This window comes from Lissotriton helveticus, chromosome 8 (assembly GCF_964261635.1).
Source record: "Lissotriton helveticus chromosome 8, aLisHel1.1, whole genome shotgun sequence".
In the NCBI taxonomy this organism is placed as follows: domain Eukaryota; kingdom Metazoa; phylum Chordata; class Amphibia; order Caudata; family Salamandridae; genus Lissotriton; species Lissotriton helveticus.
Genome location: NC_136069.1, coordinates 422,377,002 through 422,398,548, shown reverse-complemented (window position 1 = coordinate 422,398,548; position 21,547 = coordinate 422,377,002). Strand labels below are relative to the sequence as shown.

At 44.2% G+C, this 21,547-nt stretch overlaps 1 protein-coding gene across 1 annotated transcript in view; it reads left to right on the top strand.

The window, feature by feature from the left end:
• The window catches only part of VWA8 (von Willebrand factor A domain containing 8), a 1,418,144-nt gene that overhangs the window by 1,145,475 nt on the left and 251,122 nt on the right, over window positions 1-21,547 (top strand). Inside the window, exon 38 of the mRNA XM_078657276.1 lies at window positions 7,032-7,140. Coding sequence (XP_078513402.1) covers window positions 7,032-7,140 — 109 coding nt within the window. The remainder of the gene's footprint in view (window positions 1-7,031; window positions 7,141-21,547) is intronic.

Genomic DNA, 21,547 nt, shown 5'->3' with positions numbered 1-21,547 from the left:
GCAGAGGGCCTTAAATTGTATCCTCTGCCTCACCGGCAGCCAATGCAACTTCCCAAGGGTGGACGGCCCATGTGCTCTTCTCGGAAGCCCCAGCGCCAACCTAGCAGCCGCTGATTGGACCCTTTGGAGCCTGTCCAACAAAAACTCAGGGGACCCCAACAAAAGGGCATTGCAGTAGTCCAGCCTGCTGAGGATTGTACACCTTACCACTTGAGCACGAGCTTGAGATGGTAAAAGTGGCAAGACTTTCCTCAGGGAGCGTAAGATGGCAAGGCAACAGGCGGTCGTCTTTTTTACATGAGTCTCCATACTAAGCCTTTGGTCTAACATGACCCCAAGATTACGGACTGAGTCCACAGGCCGTACTTTGGTCCCTGTTTCAGGAGGCCAAAAGTTATCTGGAAACGGCCGGGAGATCTTATTCCCGGCGCTAAAGAGCACCTCCGTCTTCCCAGCGTTAAACTGAAGGGAGTTATCCTTTAGCCATCGTGACGTGTCACGCAGACAATTGTGGAAAACCTCCACCGATGTTGAGTCCTCTCCCTCCAAGGAGAGGATCATCTGCGTGTCGTCAGCATAGTTTACAATCCTGATGTTATAGCTTTTAATGAGTGAAATCAGAGGTCTAAGATACAAATTAAAAAGTATGGGACTGATTGCTGAGCCCTGAGGGACCCCTCAGGAGATATTAGAGTGAAGGCCGATTGAAAAGGGGGCAAAGACGCCGCCTGCTGCCTATCCTGCAAAAATAATCGAAACCACAACAAAGCATTCCATGACAGATGCTTTTGAAGCTCCAACTTGTCCTGTAATGTAATGAGGATGTCGTCCAAGTATATCATTAGTTGAACTCCTCCGGCCATCACCTGCCTTTCCGGATCGAAGATGAGGTTGCCGGTCATCCTGCTGCGCTGGAACAAGAACCAACGCGTGTGCAGAGGTGAAAGCCACAAAGCACTGCTGCCCTGCACCAAAGAGCTTGCTTCCTTTCTTCCCGAGTTGCTCATCCTCCTGACCGGCTGTTGCCTCTTAACTTCCTGGGACTGTTGCCTGGACACCCGCGCTCTCTTCTCCTGCAGTGGTTTACCCGGGAGAGAGCAGCGATATTCGACCTTGCCTCCCTCCAGTTCCAAGCTGCTGCCTTCCCCATTCAGCTCTGCTTTTGGGGTGGTTTTAAACCCTGTTTTTTTTTTTAGGGGTCGTTTTTTTTGCATTCACACGGCCCCGCCATCTTGTCTTTGTATCTCTTTGGTGACTGCATCTTGCTGTTTTGGTGGGCCCTGGACTGTTCCTTGACACTAGCCAGCTCTCTCTGTCTCTGGTTTGGTCTTTGCCCCTCTTGCTCGGCTTCACCGCGCTCTTCATGATTCGGCTTGGTGGGACACCCCGTCCACTTCCAACTCTCTGCCCCACCCAGTAATGAAGTCCGGCACCGGTTTGTTTGTGGATCCCTGGACCCTCTCCGGTTGTGTTCAACTTGTCATCTGACTTTTGGTATCCACTGAAGTTCTCTTCTCAATTGCCGGTCATCCTGACTTGCTATGTACTTTTAACCCTTTACTTTTACCCCTATACCATCCTTGCTCCTTGGACCTGTTTGTATTTTATTCATATGTTCTAGTTACAGATGTATTTTTGTAATAATGTCTTTCTCCATGCTATGTTTTTATTCTAGGAAATGATGTAACTATGTAAGAATATTCTGTTGTAACCACTCCTTATGTAAAGCGCTCTGATACCTCCGGGTCTAGCCAGCGCAATATAAAACTCTTCAAATAAATAAAATAAAAAACACCATGGAGCTGAGGACAGCCTGAAGGGCAGGCAGAGGAACTGATAAAGCACGCCCCTCCAAGCGAAGCAAAGATTCTTCACGGTGTCCAATTTTACCAGCCAGTCCCTGGCCTGCAAAATGTCTCCCTAAAGATGAATACCCTCCATCTTGAAGTGTCTGTAGATGAGAAATTTGTTTAACTCCTTTAAGTTTATAACCGGGTGCCAGCCTTTGTCTTTCTATTTTAGCAATAAAACTTTACTCACATACCCTACTTTTTCCTGGTCTGGGACCTGAATGAATGCCCCCTTGGTCCAACATCTGGGACACTTCCAAGTCTATGAGGTAAATTTTTTCTGCATCCAAAATCGACTCTCAGGGTTTTACCAATTGTGCTAGGTATTTCCAAAAGTCTATTTTTAAACCCCCAACAGTTTCAAATACCCAAGTGTCCTATGTTATCTTCTCCCAACTGTGAAGAAAGAGTCTCAACATTCCCACTATCTTTACGAGGGAAGAAGCAATACTGCTTACCTTGATATCCTTGGTTTGATGTCCTAGACCTTCCTCCACAGTTTTTTGAGGTTCTCCCTCTTTGGGGGTGGAAGTTTGAGTTTTGGCGGTAACCTCTGCCTTAGGTAACAAAGCTTCTTTGTTCTTGCAGGTAAAATGGGACCTAAATTATCCGCAACTGACAGCCAGTCTCCTCGGGTCAGCCGGTCCAGAAATGGCCCGCAAGCCAAAGACTCTGCGCATGCTAGTTTGCGCGTTACTGAAACCTGTGAAGGTGGAAACATATTTTCCTATTGATTTCACAAAATGTTACCCAAAAAGGAGGTCCTTGGTATCAGCCATGTCCTCTCTAGAGGATAGGTCTGCCAATTTAGGCTTAATCCTCATTAAGACCGCCTTCTGTCTCTCAATGATCAGGTTAGCATTACCCAGCATACATATGACACTCTGGACCCATCCCAATAGAAGGTCAATGTTTACGTTTATGTTCTTGCCCCTGGCATCCTCTGCCATATCTGGAATATGTGTAAGCGGGCCTGGTACATCAAGGAGTTTATCCTGACATTATTTTTTTAAAACGTCGATACCCTTTCTAGGGTCCTTTCTGACCTGATACAGAAAGGTTATATGTTCTGGGTCTAAATTAGGTGTGTTACACATCTTATCCTCGGTAGAGGGACTAGGGCACTCAGTTCAAAGTAAATTGCGAGTTTCCCTGTCCAGTGACTTCTTACCCAGTATGTAAGAAACTTTGTCACGTGGTCCATTGGCCACCCCTCCGCCCTACACTGGTGTTTAATTGTAGTGGGGTTAAACATCTCAGACCCAAAGGGATCTTTAACCTCATGTAATGTAGAGGGTTGATCTAGATCTAGGTCCTCATCCAGGCCCCCCAAGATATCATAGTTGTAGTGGGGGTCAAATATAAATTCATCCATTTCCATATCATCATAGTCCATATTCTCTGCCAAAGAGTTTAGACTGCCCCGTGAATCTATTGTGCCAAGAAGGTCACTCCTATCCATCATGCTGATACGGACAACCTTTCTGTGTGTCCCGTTAAGATGGCCTCTTTTTCTGGTGCTGCTGAGAGCACCACTGTCTATTGTAGCGCAGAGGCTACCAGTGCCGTAGACCTGGTTGAACGCCTTCTGTACATGTTTCCTCTTTTGGGAAACCTTGCCCCCTCTATGAGGTTCAGAGATAGAAGGGAAATCTCCATCTGAGTGGGAAAAATAATTCTCTACTACAGGGGTTCCTCTCTTAGTTAGTGCGGCGTCCACTGCCTCTCTCACAGAGGACCTAGGTTCCTCCTCTAAAAACCTTTTTTTATGGATTCTCCCATGAGCCCAGATACTGCATGGGTTTGAGGGTTGGTGGTCTCCATAATCAGTATGGTATGAGCTTAGAAATATAACTCTTGGATTGCACGATTACTCCGAGAACCCTACTCACGGTTTGTTGATATGTATTTTAGTTCTCAGTATTTTAACAATACTTTCTGCTAAATGAAAGGAGCAGACAAGTTCTTGTATTTTAGTTAATTTGCCCATTTGCCGTTGGGTGGGAGCAAAGCACCTTAAACAAGTGTGACTAGAATGAATGAGGAAACTGCCAATGCCTCCGATGTTTTCTTCGGGTGTAGTGCAGCCGTTGCAGCTCTCAAGCGGGGAGCTGTCTCCTGGGCTACACGCTCCGATAGGGAAAACCTAAAGATAAAGGAAGGATGATCACTGTGCCCGTCCCTTACTTTGCCGGCATTACCTCTTAGCAATGCAGCCTGGCAGTGCATTAAAAGACGCAATGCCACATGAGCTTGGTGATTGTTTCCAGGCAACATACGCATTGCCTGGAAACCCTCATTAGAAAACTCTGGTTCCGTTTCTATTTTTTTCTTTTTTTGGAGAGGGCTTGGCTATTCACTTTTGGGGTTTTCAAAGCAAAACAGAGGGCACGACGCCGTGTTATTCAAGGCAGTTGTGTCCCGCTGCTTAGTTTGTTATGGCGTAATTCGGCAGCAGTATTTTCAAAACAAAACATCAGCGTTAATTTCTACTTTATGATTTTGATTTAGCCGATAATCTGTAAAACAACAAATTTAGCACTTACCTGGCCCGACCGTAAATTGGATGGACGTGCGTTCTTAAAAAGCATTAATAGAACCACTATTGCATGTTTAAAATGCATTAACAGAACTAAGTGAACGGTCTGATAGCTAACTTATCTAAAACAAAAATTGTTACGTTTGGAGGGTCCGCACCATCAAAAATGTGGACTTTAGGCGACACTCCAATCGAGGTAGTGGACCAATATAACTACCTCGGCGTAACATTTGACAAAAATTTAACATGGTCAAACCACACGGTCAGTAAAAGTGTAAAATCAATAACTATCACAAAATCAATCGCGAGATTTATGAAACTGTGCGGAGGTAATGCTTTACAGATGAAAATGATCCCGTTTCTATTGTACCCATCTCCTGCTATGAATAAGAAAGTTGTTTTTTGATTTTGAAAAATGTTTTAGGAAAAGCGTACGTACCATACTCCATTTACGACAGGCTACTCCACATTGTATGATAAGGTTGGAATTCGGCCTAAAATCTTTGGAAAAGCTGCATAAGATCAGTTTTGTTAACTACATCATCGATTGTGCTAAGACCGATTCATGTACATTAAACCATATAATAATGAAGGAACTCTGGAGTAAAAAAGTGAGAGATCTGCAACTTTCTACTACAATGATGCAAATAGACCCTTATGAACTGCCTGATATTCAGGAAATGGGACGAATGTCCAGGGATGTGCGGAAAAAACTAATAAGAAAAACATTAAAGCTAGCACAGTGGAATTTAGATCACCTACAAGCCGGGAAATATAAACACACAGACTTAATAATTGATTCATACACCCAGCAGGCTCAAGAATACTTTGGATGGAATTTGACCAGCTACATTAAACAGAAATATGTACGGTTCAGACAATTCTATATTCCAGTAGGGGAGTTTGAAGGGACTTGGAATAAGGCTCTCAAAGATATTCAGGGATGTTGGTTTTGTGGAATTGGCAAGGAAACTCTTGAACATTTAATATGCATTTGCCCGAGACTTTTGCCCACACAGAGGTTATATTTACGCCCCATATTTAATAATGCAAAAATAAGAACAACCACAGAGGCTATACGTTATTGTTTTAGGCTCACAGGGGAAAGTGCAATCAGAAGGATGGTACAGTTTTTAGAGCATGTTTATAAGATATTACTTCACTAGATGGTTTTTATTGGATCTGTATATAGATGTAAAGATAGGTATCACGACCTATGTATATCTTTTCTTTTACAATACTACTCATGGTAAATGTGTGACTTTTTTATTCTATTTTTATGTCTGTCTATTTGCTATTTATTGTAATCAATTGATTAATGCAATAAAGTATTATTCTACTACTTCTAAAAAAAACAGAACTAATATTACAACTGTTAAAATTTTAAGCAAACGTTACATAGGCTAAGCATTACAAAGTCTCATTTTGTTCTGTTAATAGTAAAAGATAGCAGAAAGTCGTGTACTTATCTTGTTAAGGAGCAGCTAATAAAAAGAGGATGACTTCGTGCAATGGATATTTATAGTACCTCATGAACATTCTAATGTTTTATGATGTATTAATATTCTTTAAAAGGCTTTATGTCAGGCTGCAATAAAAGCTTATTGCATAGTGGTAGCCTCCGGTCATGTAATGAAATCTGTGGCGAGCCTGTATGCAGTTATTATTCTGATATTGTAGTGCCACCCAGATGAACTTTTTTTATGCAGTTTGGGTCATTTCATCTTTGTCACTTTGTAACCAGGTCCTTAATGTCAGCCTTTTATTGACGCCTAAAATCACTAGTTTACCAGTTTCTAAGGCCAGGATGATATATCAATCGTTCCATACACATATGTCGTCAATAATGGAACTCTACAGCCCATCCTTAAGCAGAAACATATGAAGTTCAGACTAGTCCTGGATCTCAAAAATGTGGACATATAAGAACAATTAAAACCCTGTAGGCTTAGAGTATCTCCTTGAGTCCTGTATTGTGCCTGCTGGAATAGAAGCTTTTATAACTTGTCACCATGACTCCATTGTTGCCCCGGACAAGATTAGACAGTCTGAGTCCTTTGTCTAACAAAAAGATCTTTGCAGCAAAACAGCTTCTTTCTTCTCCTTTGTTGGCCAGTATTTCAGTTTTACTAGAAAGATTTAATTTTCTATATACCCTCTGTGGCCATTGCCCCCATTGGTGTGCTGGGAGGAACCCTAGTTACCCCTAATTCCCTGATAAGAAATTCAGGAGCCCATTTAAGTTGCATGTGATTCCTCATAAAGGTGATTTGTGGGTTTTAGTTACTTAAATGTTACCTTAGATGGTGGCTTGTAAAGCGATATAATCCTAAATTTGCAGCGCAAGTAATTCTGCTTTAAAAAAAATTTCTCTGTACGTAAATTATGAAGCAAAATAACATTCCATTACTCTTAAGGGGTGAAAAGTGCTTCAAAATAGACCTACTGTGTTTTCCTTAGTGCTGCTATATTTTCAAAGCTGTTTTCATTTATTGCAGTACTCATTTGGATTCAGGTTAAAATGCTTAACATAGACACAAAAAAACAACACAAATCGCTGTTTATGTAAAAAACACATTTGATGATAATAAATCATGTTATTTGTTTGCAAAAATATTAATTTCTTCAATGTATTCCTTCAGATAACAGTTGAGCGAGAGAGCAATTTGGATGTAAGCGCCCCAAAACATGGGCAGGTGGATCCTAACAATGTACCCCATGTTGGTGGAAATACTTGGGCCGGCGGAACAGGTTGGTGCCTATGGCTAGCTGACTACAGCACTTTCCATTGTAGCTTATAAAAGTACAACTTATTTTAATGACTGATCCAACAAGAATTGGCAAAACAAATCGGTCTCACCTTTTGGCTTTTCCAATGCATACCTATTGACGTTGCCAATGATTTTTGACAATGCTATTCAACTTTGCCAAAACAAATAATCTTTGTTGCCAATGCTGAACGACATTTGCAAAAAAAGGAGGTAATGTATACGTTATCATACATGAAAGGTAATGCATCATGTTGATACGGTGCCCAAGAGCAAGAATGTTTATACACTCATTTGTCACCACGCATGCACGTGCAAACATCGTATCGCGGCCACCATTTCGCACATCTTGGAGGAGTAAATAAAAAGTAATAAATTCAGTTGTGCCCAAAAGCACATTTTCGTATGGTAGCGGCCTGGTAGCAAATTGCTGCTGTTGGCCCTTCTAAAAAGTTTATAAGAAATTAAAACATAAAAATAAGGTGGGATAAATAGGGAGCAATGGAGCTGCTGGGGTGTGGTGGAATCAAGGAAATGCTGCCAATGAGTGGCGGCTGTGAGCCTGGAGGGGCATGGGACCAGCTTGGGGGGGGAGGGGGTAGAGGTGTTAAAAAATTGGAAAGACCCCCTCATAGGCTGGGGAGTAGCATGAAGTATAAACACCACAAAGTACTGAATTGTACTTTGCAGTACATTCACCCATGGTCCCTTGTTGATGAGGACTAACAAATGTACTTCCTAGGTTATGTGAACTTGACTGGTCTGATCTGATCTCTTACCAGAATTCCAGCATAATCAGCTGGTCTCCAACAAATGGATGTTTTTTTAGCATCTCTGTAGAGGGCCAAAAACGCCTGTGATCAACCATACCACAGGACTGTTTTGAGACAAGGGCAAACTAAGATGGCAATTTGGGACCTCCTTCCACAAGGTCTCAGGCAAAGAAATAACAACGTGCATAACAAACAGATTTTTTAAGAATTTGACAATTGGGCATTCTCTGCCAGCCGAGTCTTAGCCCTTGCACTCTCAGGCAGGTAGTGGAAATTACATAAAAAAATAATCTTCTTTCTGTCCAGCTCTCTCTCCCCTTACCATACCTCACCTCACCTGCCTTACCCCGCTTTACCTCTGTCTACCATTTCTACATCTGTGTACATAGCCCCTCTTCCTTCGCCACTCTCTCTGTCACTGGACAGGTTGAGCTTTCAGCTCTTTGCATGAATCGGTTTCTGAAAGGTTTAAGTACAATTCAATATAGTTTGGCAACAGGAGAACTTAAATTATGATACTGGCTCATAAATGTGACCTTCTTCTACCAAGGGGGCCAGAGTACGTCTTGTGTGGAGCCCCACAAATCCTTATGATGGCACTGCCGTACCACTAGGGTGAAGACAAGTTGAATGATCACACTCACTCAGCCCAATGCTTAAGTGCAGTTTTTTCCAGTAGATCTGGAGCCTTCAGTCTTTGCTTTGATTGCTCAAGCAACACGACACTCGGAAATTGCAACCGCAGAAGAGAGTTATCACATCCAAAAGAGCAGGCATGTTGTTGTGTCTACTCTACACTCATTTGTTGCACTATGTAATATCTTGTAATGTTGAGTTAGCGTCGCATGATGATGTTCATTCCACAGGGGCAGCCATATTGTCAAAACAACCAATATTGCTGCTGAAAAAGAGGTATGGTATAATGTAATGTCAACGCTACCATATTGCAGTATTATTTTGGGAACAACAGGGCTTGATACCTCATTATGGGAATTGCAGAACTCCTGATACATTAATACCACTCTCAGGAGTTCTGATTCTGCATGGCATAGAAAATTCCAGGTTCAGTATTACTGTACTATTACAAGATGGACCCATTGCAATTGAGAAAAACCTGGTAATCAGCATTTCTACTGTGATTCCCACGTGTTTTTCATACGTTTTGAGCTGATTTCTGCAGAGCTGGTGAAATGAGTTCTTGAAGGGTGCAAATGACCACATACCTCGGAATTGAGTTGTGTCAGATTGCTTTAATTACTTAGCTTTTCAGGTCTAGATTATGCTTGAATCGTACTCTTGAGTGGTGGGTAATCCATGAGCCATTTGCACCCACTTTTTAGGGCTCGGCCTACGTCAACCCTGCGTCAGCAGGGGAGGCGGAGCTCCTAGCTCTTATGTTATAAAAAAAAAAGTTTCTTTAGGGGTCCGGGCTGCCACATTCCTTAGTGTACGCGCGTTTTTTATGGCATCTGCAAAGTGATTCGTCTTCGCTGTGCTGTGTTTTTAGTAGCCTTGACGCGATAGGCTTAATGTAATTTGTCCTTCGCCATGTTGGCATTTTCTGTGTGGTTACGCGCACAGCAGTGCATTAATTTCAATTAGGAGCTGTCAGGGTGCCGCAATAATGTAATGCAGATGTTGTGGGCGCGTTCACCAGTCTGCAGTGAATGGCGCGCGTTCGTGCTTTTCTTGTGTTTTCTTTCCGTGTAGGGCAGACGTGAAAGGCATTGTCTTAAGAGCAGAAGGCCATATATCTTCAATTATCTCGCCATCACGGCGGAGATAATTGAAAACATATGCCTGGAGTGGCGCGCGCGCGAGGCCAAGAGCTGAGCAGGATGACTCCATGCCACGGTGTAAGCAGTGCTTAATTTGTAGAAAAATAAGTCCCGGTGCTCAAAATCTTTCTTATGCGGCGGCCGCAACTTCTCACAGTTATTCACCTGGTTAAATTACTACGCCACCCAATTGTACCATTGTTATGGCCACTGCCTACACTGACAACTCGGAAGCAGCCAGAATCAAAAATAAACTACTGCTTGAGCATCACGACATCGATTATAACAGTCTACTTATTTCACAACTGCATTCATTCAAACAAAATGCATTTGAAAGTGCGTTCCTGGGCAAATTGCTTTCATGTGCCGAGCATTACGATCTGCTGCAATAAAGAGGTGTTTTTTAGAAACAAAGTTGGGTAGACTGTTAATTGCTATATGTAACAAAATCAGACCATTCAGTTTAGCGTGTAGAAGCAATTTACTTGAGAATGTTTTTGCATGAAAGTATAGCCATTCAAACATGTCAAGGCACTGGATTGTCCAGAGGGGATTAAACAGTCCACCTAAATACTTTTTTATTTATTTAGTAGTGAATTTATGAGCGTTTATGTAGTGAATGCCACCTGGTAGGCATACGCCTTTTGGTGCAAGAGCTTTACATTCTTAAAATGTATTAGTTTGTAAGGGTAGTCCACTGTGCCTCGCAGCGCTTTGGTCGCCTTTGACTATGAACATGATGCAGCTTTGCAAAAGTGCATTTTGCCTACTAGCCCCGATCTAGTTATAAGTACAGGGCCAGTGTAAAGCCCCCAATAAGCAACGGGTGCTGGTAAAAGGTAGCAGTGGGCATTCTTGGCACAGTGGTGCAGTGTGCAACCTGCAGTGGAAGGTAACCACGAGCGCAGGCAAGTGAGTGTGCCCAGCACATGTCAAAGACTTTAATGTCTCTGGGCACAGCCCGGGTAACTTGCCGTTATCGTGTGTGTAGTGAGTGCAGAGTAGTGAGTGCAGAGTAGTGAGTGCAGAGTGCAGAGTAGTGAGTGCAGAGTGCAGAGTATTGAGTGCAGAGTATTGAGTGCAGAGTAGTGAGTGCAGAGTAGTGAGTGCAGAGTAGTGAGTGCAGAGTAGTGAGTGCAGATTGGTGAGTGCAGATTGGTGAGTGCAGATTGGTGAGTGCAGAGTGGTGAGTGCAGAGTGGTGAGTGCAGAGTGGTGAGTGTAGAGTGGTGAGTGCAGAGTAGTGAGGGCAGAGTGCAGAGTAGTGAGGGCAGAGTAGTGAGGGCAGAGTAGTGAGGGCAGAGTAGTGAGGGCAAAGTAGGGAGGGCAGAGTAGTGAGGGCAGAGTAGGGAGGGCAGAGTAGGGAGGGCAGAGTAGTGAGGGAAGAGTAGTGAGGGCAGAGTAGTGAGGGCAGAGTAGTGAGGGCAGAGTAGTGAGGGCAGAGTAGTGAGTGCAGAGTGCAGAGTAGTGAGGGCAGAGTAGTGAGGGCAGAGTAGTGAGGGCAGAGTAGTGAGGGCAGAGTAGTGAGGGCAGAGTGCAGAGTAGTGAGTGCAGAGTGCAGAGTAGTGAGTGCAGAGTGCAGAGTAGTGAGTGCAGAGTAGTGAGTGCAGAGTAGTGAGTGCAGAGTAGTGAGGGCAGAGTAGTGAGGGCAGAGTAGTGAGGGCAGAGTAGTGAGGGCAGAGTAGTGAGGGCAGAGTGCAGAGTAGTGAGGGCAGAGTAGTGAGGGCAGAGTAGTGAGGGCGGAGTAGTGAGGGCAGAGTAGTGAGTGCAGAGTGCAGAGTAGTGAGGGCAGAGTAGTGAGTGCAGAGTAGTGAGTGCAGAGTAGTGAGTGCAGAGTAGTGAGGGCAGAGTAGTGAGGGCAGAGTGCAGAGTAGTGAGGGCAGAGTAGTGAGGGCAGAGTAGTGAGGGCAGAGTGCAGAGTAGTGAGGGCAGAGTAGTGAGGGCAGAGTGCAGAGTAGTGAGGGCAGAGTATTGAGGGCAGAGTGCAGAGTAGTGAGGGCAGAGTAGGGAGTGCAGGTGCAGAGTGGTGTGTGCTGTTGAGTGCAGAGTGGTGTGTGCTGTTGAGTGCAGAGTGGTGTGTGCTGTTGAGTGCAGAGTGCTGTGTATTGACAATGTAAATGACAATGCCATTTATTTATGATTTAAAGAAAAAAAAAGAAATGTCATGAGCAATGCCAATAGCTCTACCTTTAATGATGCCGAGACCATTGCATTGTAAATGCTTGTTGAGTTTGGCGCCGCAGGAGTTAGGCACAAACTGTGCAGGAATGTATCCATTCCAGAAGTGCGAAATGGCATGTTGCACAATTTGACCCACAATTAGAGGCAGATTCTACCTGCCACATATTATGTGTGCAAACTACTGGTTTGAACGCAGTTTGCACCCAACCTGTGATCCTTCTTCTGGTGCATGCATGTATTTATGCCCAAAACGGGATTTATTACTTGATTGGAATCAGGGACTTAGTCTTGGAGTTAATTGTCCACAATTAATCTGCCCCTTTTTAGGTCGAGCTTACCAGACCGTGCAAAGGGTTTGGTTGCAAAAGACCGATTGTGATTTTACCAAGAACTTACACTGGATTACAGACCTTCCATTGCTTGTCCGTGGGTTGGCTTTATTGTCCCTCTCATTTGCTTGATTGCCCCTCTCATTTGCTTGATTGCTTCGGATTCGATGTCTTTCCTTGTCCTAGCTTGTCCATCTTGTATTTTTCTTTCCCCTAAAGCATAGCCTCTTTACCATCTCTCCGATTATCTGGCTTCTATCCTTTCACTCCTAACTTTCAATGCACAACTTTTTTCTTTTATCTTCAGAACTCCATGAGATGAATGTGTTTTCCAGCTCTCTTCCAGCTCTCTTCTGTTCTCCCCCATGTGGTCACCCCATATCTCCTCGCCTCCAACTTGCCCCATGTTATTGTCGACTTCATGGGCTTCTTCCCCACACCCTGTGTTGCTGTCTCTTTCATGTGCTTCTCCCTTGCCCCCGTATTGCTCCGTTCCTCATGCAGTGCTTTCGCTCCACCCACTTCTCCCATTCGCTCCTCCATTACTACTCCTTCCTGGGGTCCTTTTAAAACAAGCATTTAAAATGCAATGGGCTCGGGATTATTAAAGGTAGAGCTATTGGCATTGCTCATGACATTTTTTTTCATTATTTTTTAAAACTTAAATAAATGGTATTGTCATTTACAATGGCAAAAGGTGAGCATTAGAGAGTAGTAGAGAGTATTTGCGGACACAGAGCCACACACACACACACACACAGACAGAGCCACACACACACACACACACAGCCACACACACACACAGAGCCACACACACACACACACAGACAGAGCCACGCACACACATACACAGACAGAGCCACGCACACACACACAGACAGAGCCGCGCACACACACACAGACAGAGCCACGCACACACAGACAGATCCACGCACACACACACATAGACAGAGCCGCGCACACACACACACACAGAGCCGCGCACACACACACACATACAGAGCCGCGCACACACACACAGACAGAGCCGTGCACACACACACAGACAGAGCCGCGCACACACAGACAGAGCCGCACACACACAGACAGAGCCGCACACACACACAGACAGAGCCACACACACAGACAGATCCACGCACACACACACATAGACAGAGCCGCGCACACACACACAGACAGAGCCGCGCATACACACACAGACAGAGCCACGCACACACACACAGACAGAGCCGCGCACACACACACAGACAGAGCCGCGCACACACACACAGACAGAGCCGCACACACACACACAGACAGAGCCACACACACAGACAGATCCAGGCACACACACACACAGACAGAGCCGCGCACACACACACAGACAGAGCCGCGCACACACACACAGACAGAGTCGCGCACACACACAGACAGAGCCACGCACACACACACAGACAGAGCCGCGCCCACACAGAGACAGAGCCACGCACACACCAGCATCACCACTGCAGAGTTCTCCTACGTTTTCTTCTCCCATTTCATTATCACAACATCTTCTTCCAAAACCTCCTCCATTCATTATCATTGCAGCGGCCCCCACCACTCCCCCACGTAACACCACTGCATGGGTCCCCTACTACAACGGCCAACACTGCTCCTGCCATCAGCACACCTCCACAGTAGCAGTTCAGAAATATCCACCTGCATATATATTGACTCTGAATAATAGCTACAGATGTAGCCATCCACACGGCAGTGAAAAAGAATGTGAAGAAAGTTTTAGGAACTTTGTTCTAATAAACAAATCCAGGGACAAACTCGTGCATATTGGCCCCATCCAGTGCGCACAGAGAGGGTGAAACTAGGGATGGTACCTGGCTAGGTTTGACCCACGATGTTTTGTTTGAGGTGATCTAGTCAAGTCAAGCGTAATAGATGTCCCATTTTGTATTCTTGAGTGTTTTCGGTTGGAGAAGGGTTAATTTGTAATTGCTCACTTGTAGCTAAATGTTGACACATACATGCATCAACGTATGCACATACAACATACATAAATGAGGTGGACACACACAAAGACCCACATCCCAGCACAGAGAAGCCACACAAAAACTTTTTAACACAAATGCAAGAGCTACCCATCCACATCAGCACAGAGAGGAGCCTGGCACACACATACTCATAATCCCCAGGGCAAAGCATGACACACATATACAGTCATGCATTAGACAGGCAAACTTGAAAGACACACAAGCACACTTAAACATCTGTTCATACACAAGACTAATAAATATTCAAGAGCACACATATACACACTTAACAGAAAAAAACACCAAAAGAAGAGTCATTCTCAAAAGTAAACTCAAGAGCCAGACACACTAACGCAAACACACACATCCCAAAACCACAAATATCAACACAAACAATAGATACACACAACAACACAGGAACCACATACACGAACCACCCACCCACCATGAATCATGCATGTATAGCCACAAACACCAGAACACAATAGAGCTACACATACTAGCAAACGTATTTCCCACACAAAGTAAATTCTGTCAACCTGGGCTTTGGAAATTACCAGGTGAGTAAGTAATGCCAACAAGTGCATCCACCCTCAAAAATAGGGATAGAGATGTAGATTTTAGAGCTAACTGGTATTTACCAGGCATTTTCCCCCAGTAAATTCCGGCATGTTTGACCTGTCCAAATTGACCTGGTGAAAGTTACAGAGGTATGCTATTTCCTACATTTGGTTAACGCTTCGGGGGGGGCGGGGGACATGACATGACTCGGAATTCTGATATATAAGGTAACTTGGGTTCCTGCACATACCAGAATTCAAAGCTAGACACGTCATTACCCTAATAAGAGTCATACACACTATTACACAAATACACTAGGGTTACAATACACATCATATTACGAGGACACCGCATTGCAATCTTGGGCTTTCTGGGAATTGTAGTCTCAATGTTGTTCAACTGAACCCACTGGGCTACCAGACCTAAAAACAATGTTCTGCTCATCCGTAGGACTAGAAAATGTGTGTAGCCCATCACTCCTCCACCCCAGAGCTCAGGTTAGCTCCATCAATTGAAGACTTATAACAGGTATGAAACGACTGCTAATCAATAAACATTTTGTTACCATCTCCCAAAACAGGGATCTCTCATGGAAAGACTGGTTGTCATGAGTAACACCTCAATAGGCCAGTCACTGAAATCTAGAAGAGGGTAGGGGAGCACACACGTTTCCAGGTGACCTTCTCTGAAACAGAAAGTCCTCCAGCAGGATCCTATCATATGAAACGTAGGTTACCCAGGCCCATGACAAGGTCACACATCAAGTATACTTAAGTGGGTCAAGTTCAGACAGAAGAAGAAATTCACAGAAATGCAAACTGCACACCCCAGCTTTTGGGAGTTTGTAAATTAATCTTATGTGCGTCATAAGACCTTCAATGCCTCATTTATAATCAATATATTCCACAGCTCAAATCCTATCAGCTGGAAATATGAATCACCTATATTCAATTCATCATCCCCTTATAAGTTTTGATTGGATGCCTTGGACACACTGTCTTGTAACATCCACAAATAAATAGATGGTGTCATAAGGTAAATCTACAGGCTCATAAAAACTAAACACACTAACACCGAATATAAACCTATACAAAGGTAGCGCCTACAATCAATCATTCACGGCGACACAGAATACAGAAAAACACACATAAAATATGAAACCCACAAGACATAATACTCTTAACACACACAGAAGCTGGCCTGTGGCTGAAAACTCGAATGAGAGTAGTTGCCCCTCCCACAGCGAGTCATTCGTCATCTCAGGACGAAGGAATGAAAGGCTGTGGGAGGGGAGGGGTCGGCAGAGGCACAGAAAAGCCGAGAGGAGGGCCCACACAACACAATGTTCTTCCACTGCAGGGCTCCAAGGCCAGGGGTTGGAACAGCCAGCACTTGAGCAAACTTCCTGAGAGAGAGGAGAGGAGAGGAAAGACTTGGGAGGGGTGGGGGAAAGTAGGAGAGCGAGAAAGAGAGAGGAAAAGGCTGAGCAGGAGAAGAGATAAGTCCAGGCGGTGGAAGGACGAGAGATCGGAAGGGAGCAGTGTTAGGAGAGAGGGAGAAAAGCGAGAGACAAGAGGAATAAGGCGAAGAGGATAGCAGCAATGGGCACTTAGGGGTCAGAAAGTAGAGGATATAAGGAAAAGGGGAGAACGGGATTGAGGAAGCAGGACAGAACGCAGAAAAAAAGGGGTGGCAGGGTGTTGCTGATGAAAGGAAATAGAAGGAAAATTGAGACAGTATGAGGAGAAAGGGAGAGAGTGGAGAGGCCGGGAAAAGGAGAACGATAGCGGGATCAGGTTGGTAGAAGGAGAGAGAAAAGAGCGCCGAAAAAAGGAAACAACAACAAACGCAGGAAGAGACCAAAACAAGCACTCACCTGAGGACGACTTCTTCTGGCGGCGGTCGGGCTGAAATGGCTTCAGCAAAGCGCCGACATTTTCCGATTCGGGGGCGTGGTTTTCGTTCTCTCCTCTTCCCATTGGCTGGAAGGTAAAATTCCAGCCAATGGGAAGAGGAAGGAACGAAAACAAGAAAGAAGAGAAAAAACACGCCCCGAATCCGGAAAAGACAGGGCTTGAACCGAGTGATGCCCCTCTCCTCCAATGGCTGGCCTCCGTTTAGGAAGCCAGCCAATGGAGAAGAGGGGCGGGTTCAAGCCCCCTACTAAGAAACATTAAATCTCGAAGCTCCGCCCACACTGCTACGCAGTGCGACGCAGTCCTCGACCTAAAAAAAATGGGCTTTTGCACAAGAAAATGTTTACTTTTTATTACCAATCCAAGTGGCGTCTGCTATCTTTGATTGGTGATTAAAAAATGAAAAGAGCGTCATTCCACTGGCACGTACAAAAAAATTAAAAGAGCGTCATTCCACTGGCGCGTACATATGTCATCATGATTTCGCATGCCAGTGGAATGCCGTTTTATATACATAAATCTATTTATTTAACAAGGCTGCAGAGCATCGCGAAAAGTCATTGACAAAGGAAAAAGTCATTGGCAAAGCAAATGGTGCCAAAGCTATTGGCTTTCCAATGCTTGTTTTAACAACCTGCTACTGTTGCAGGATGCCAATTAGTTTGGGAAAAAACGTGCTAGCCCCGACTACTCCCCCCCTTCTTTTTGTTGTATGGAGAAATCATTACGTTCGATTTATAAAACTGTCCGCCTCTCACTTAGCACAAGTGCTGCTGCCAATTCCCAATTATCCAGCTGTATTTAAGACGCCATTTTGACGGAGCAGTTTGTACAGGACAGGGATCAAAAGTACGAGCCGAATGCTTCGGTGGCTTAATTTAACAACACGACTTTGCAGACAACCATGAAAATGCCCAGAAGAAAGTGCCAGATGGCAAAGATTATTTTCAATTACTCGCGACGCAACTGCTTTACAGTTACCGTGTTTTCCCAGTTCTACTTTGATCATTAAATTAGTGTCAGGCCGGGTTTTTTCCTCATACATATGGAATGTATTTTATGTCAGACTGAGCCCTTTTCAGGGCCCACAGTTTCTGAGAAGGCGGCAAGTGCACTTCAAAGGCGTGTTAGGAGCTTTCAGATCAGTGCCCCAAACACAAGCCTCATTCATGGCACATTTTACCCAACTACATGGGGAATCTGTCTCTGACTGAATGCCGCAGTTTGTTGCACGCTACTTAGTGAAGGTGTTCAGGAATGAGAAAAATCTAACATTTTTGCTCCAAGTTGTTCTACAGATTACTCTTAATATTCAAAATTGTAAAACTAGAATGCTTTGCTCACACAGTAGTGCGGAATTTTAAGCAAGTAGCCAGCTGTGGCCAACATTAATCAATGATGACATTCTGCAAATATTTTAATGCTTTTAAAACTTTTTATATCAGCAAGCCTTGAAATATATTTTGGTTAAAACACATTGACAATCAGAGTCTGATTTATAAATCAGAACTTGGAATTGCAGATTTCTGCACTCTGAAATTTAAGTCTGCACGTTTATGTATAAATTCATAAACAATCCATATGTCATTATAGATAGGTGTAAACTTGCGGCTCCCCAGGCAATACCTAAACATTCCACACAGAAGCTTGCACGTGTATGAATTTGCATGTGTGCTTTTCCACAGCCAAGAAATTTACAGACGTAAATATACCAGATTTTTAAAACAGTTGTATGCATGAGCACTATCACATCGGAATTGTATTTGTGGAAATTCTCTGCAGAATGTCTGTTTGTCCTAAAATTCCCCAAATAGAATTTCTATACACAACGGTGGCAGGCTAAAATGTGCGTATTTGGAATTCATTTGTGCACATGCTCAGGCCCAACATCCTCACCGGGAGGTTATTCCCCAAACTAATGAAGAACTGGAGGTGACAAGTCACAGACTCCTCCTTTCTGTTTTGCTGCAGCATGCTGGGTCACTGATTGCTGCCTGGTTAGTCAAAATCCAGGAGAACTTTACAGAGAAGGAGTCAGGTGTTATAGCTTGCTGTATTGTGGGGTACCTTGACAAGCTATTTGTGTCTGCCGCCCCAGATCCTCTGTGCAGGTGAGTTTGCCTTGTAAATACATCACGTTCACCTCACAAGTGGAATTGCACCAGTTCTGCACAAATAAAGCACAGCTTCAAACTTGGTAATTTGCTAATTGGCCATCTGCATGAATTCTGTTACTACCCTCCTTTGTCTTAGATGAGGCTCTGGATGAGCCAACTCTCAGCAAAAGTTGGTTAAGCAGGTTGGGGCCTGTCCACAAAGTGAAATCGATTGTATGTTCTTACAACGCATTCCGTTGCACCGCATGCCTTTACCACACATGCATTACAACGGAATGGTATTTCAACGCATAACTTTTCCTCAAATTCTTCCATGGTGACGTCGTACGTCGTTAAGAGGAAGTGGAAGTTTCTTTCCGTTTCCTCTTAAACGACGCCGATTGCCTGCATATCCTGACGTGACTTCAGGTGAGGTTTTTTTGGGGGGGGGGGAAGATCCCCCCAGACCCCCTTTTTTATTTGAACCTTTACTACATATGCCTTTACTACATACCTCGTAGTAAAGGTATGCGTGTTAAAGGCTTTCCTGGTAACCACGCATGCGTTGTAATGCATGCGTGGTTAATATATTTGTGGAAACGGCCGCGTTGTAGTGGCCGTTTCCCAGGGAAATCTACACATGTAGATCAACTACAAGTTGTTAGACCTGACATCCTTGGCATGGTATTCCCTCAAACTTTTTGCCTTCACTCCACCTGTTATGCTGAATTCATATTTGTTGGCATTAGGTCTCTGTGCACTTTACCACTGCTAACCTGTGCTAAAGTGCTTGTGCTCCCTCCTTCAAACATGGTAAAATTGAAATACACCTAAATGGCACGTTTAAGTTACTTCCTGTCCCTGGTAAATGGCATCACCCATACCCAGGGCCTGTAAATTAAAGCTACTAGTGGGCCTGCAGCACTTGTTGTGCCATCAAGTAGCCTTTTAAGATGTCTCAGACCTGCCTCTGCAGCCTTTGGTGCAGTTTTGAACTGCCATTTCGACCTGGCAAAAAAACCTTTTGCCAGGCCTAAACCTACCTTTTTTAAACGTATAAGTCACTCCTAAGGTTGTCCCTAAAGGCTCATATGGCAAGATGCATTGTATTAAAAAAGTATGACGTGTACTTCAGTTTTTCATGTCCTGGAAGTGAAAAACTCCTCAAGTCAATTTTCACTGTTGTAAGGCCTTTCTTTCCTGTTGACTAACACTATCTACATATGTATATGTGTGTATGTTTACAGATGAAAATACACAAACACAGTTTAATGCCACAGTTGTGACACCTAAGGATCTTCCATGCGAACCCTTGTTCTGATTGTGGGACAACGCCTCATATTGTTCTCTTTTCTGAGGAGTCTTCAGATAGGATCCAAGTTCCTAGAGCCGTGGTCTTCAAACTTCATAATGTTGAAAAAAATCCACTGGCCTCCCTCAATTTTTTCACAATTATTCTTCTAAATTGGCAATGTTTGAATATGTCTAAACATATTCAAACATTGCAGTTAAGCTCTGTTACCCCTTTTTACACATGCTCCCAGTCAGGATATAAATGACCATAGTTGTTAGCGATGGCCCATTACAAGGTGGCTTAATGCATGGTGCTTCTCTGGCCAGAGACTGGCGCCCCTCCTGAGCTCACTTAAGGCACACCCAGGGGGGCCTGCCCCCAGTTTAAAGACCTCTGTCCTAGAGATACAGAGATACCGGAGCATTTATGCACTAGACCCCTCCCACTAGAACAAACAAAGAGATGATAATCAGCTGTATAAGCAGCCCATCAATACCAGTGCCACCTCCATAACATATTACACAGACCTTTGATGTAATTGGGAGTACCCTAAAATATGTGAGCATCAGTATTAATATATCTGTTGGCAGCACCCTGTCATAAGTCCGCACCCTGGAATATGGTGCCCCCAGCACTGGAGGTGTTTTATGTTTGGGCACAGTATTTCTACTGGGATGTTGTCTGGCTCAGCAAGTGCTATGGACTGGCATCTTGTGACACAGTATTTCCAATTGTGTTATGGCTCTTGGCATGCAGTTTATTCCATTTTGTGGGGATGATGCACAGCACTGTTTCCCCATGGCGCACCCATTTTCTGCTGTTTGTTCTTCTCAATTTTCTTATGCAATGAAAGGCCTATTGCCAGCTTACAGTGGGCTTAGAGCCCGCCCATTGCTTACCAGTGATTGGTTGGCTTTACTGTTACTCTCATTTGCTTCATTTTTGTTTGTTATCTTTAGCGAGGCTTCCTTCCTCTTCTTATGTTTCTCCTACCCAGGGCATAGATACATTACTTGTGTCCTTCACTGCTTAATTTTCAAGCACTGGTTTTTTTTTTTTGGTTAATCTCTCAATGATAGTGCATGTGTTTTCCAGTTCTCTCCCTCGTGTACTTCTCTCCTCCAGCCTCACTCTGTGTTGCTCTCTGTGGTCTGTGTTCTTCACCACCTGTTCAACTTTGCTGTCTCTCGCTTGTTGCTTCTTCTGCGATCCCTTCCCTCTGTATTGCTCCTATCGCCTCCTGCCCTCCATGTTGCTTCCTGCCGTTCATGCCCTCTGTTTTGCTTCCCACCAACCCCACCCACACTCTGTGATGCTTTTCCCCACCTGCATCCCTTGTGACGATCCATCCACCCATGTGGGCTCCTGTATTGCTCCCCCTCACCTGTGCTTCAAAATAATCCAATCAGGCAAATAAAAAAAGAGGCTTTCGTTGTTTTGCAAGCAGGCACATGACG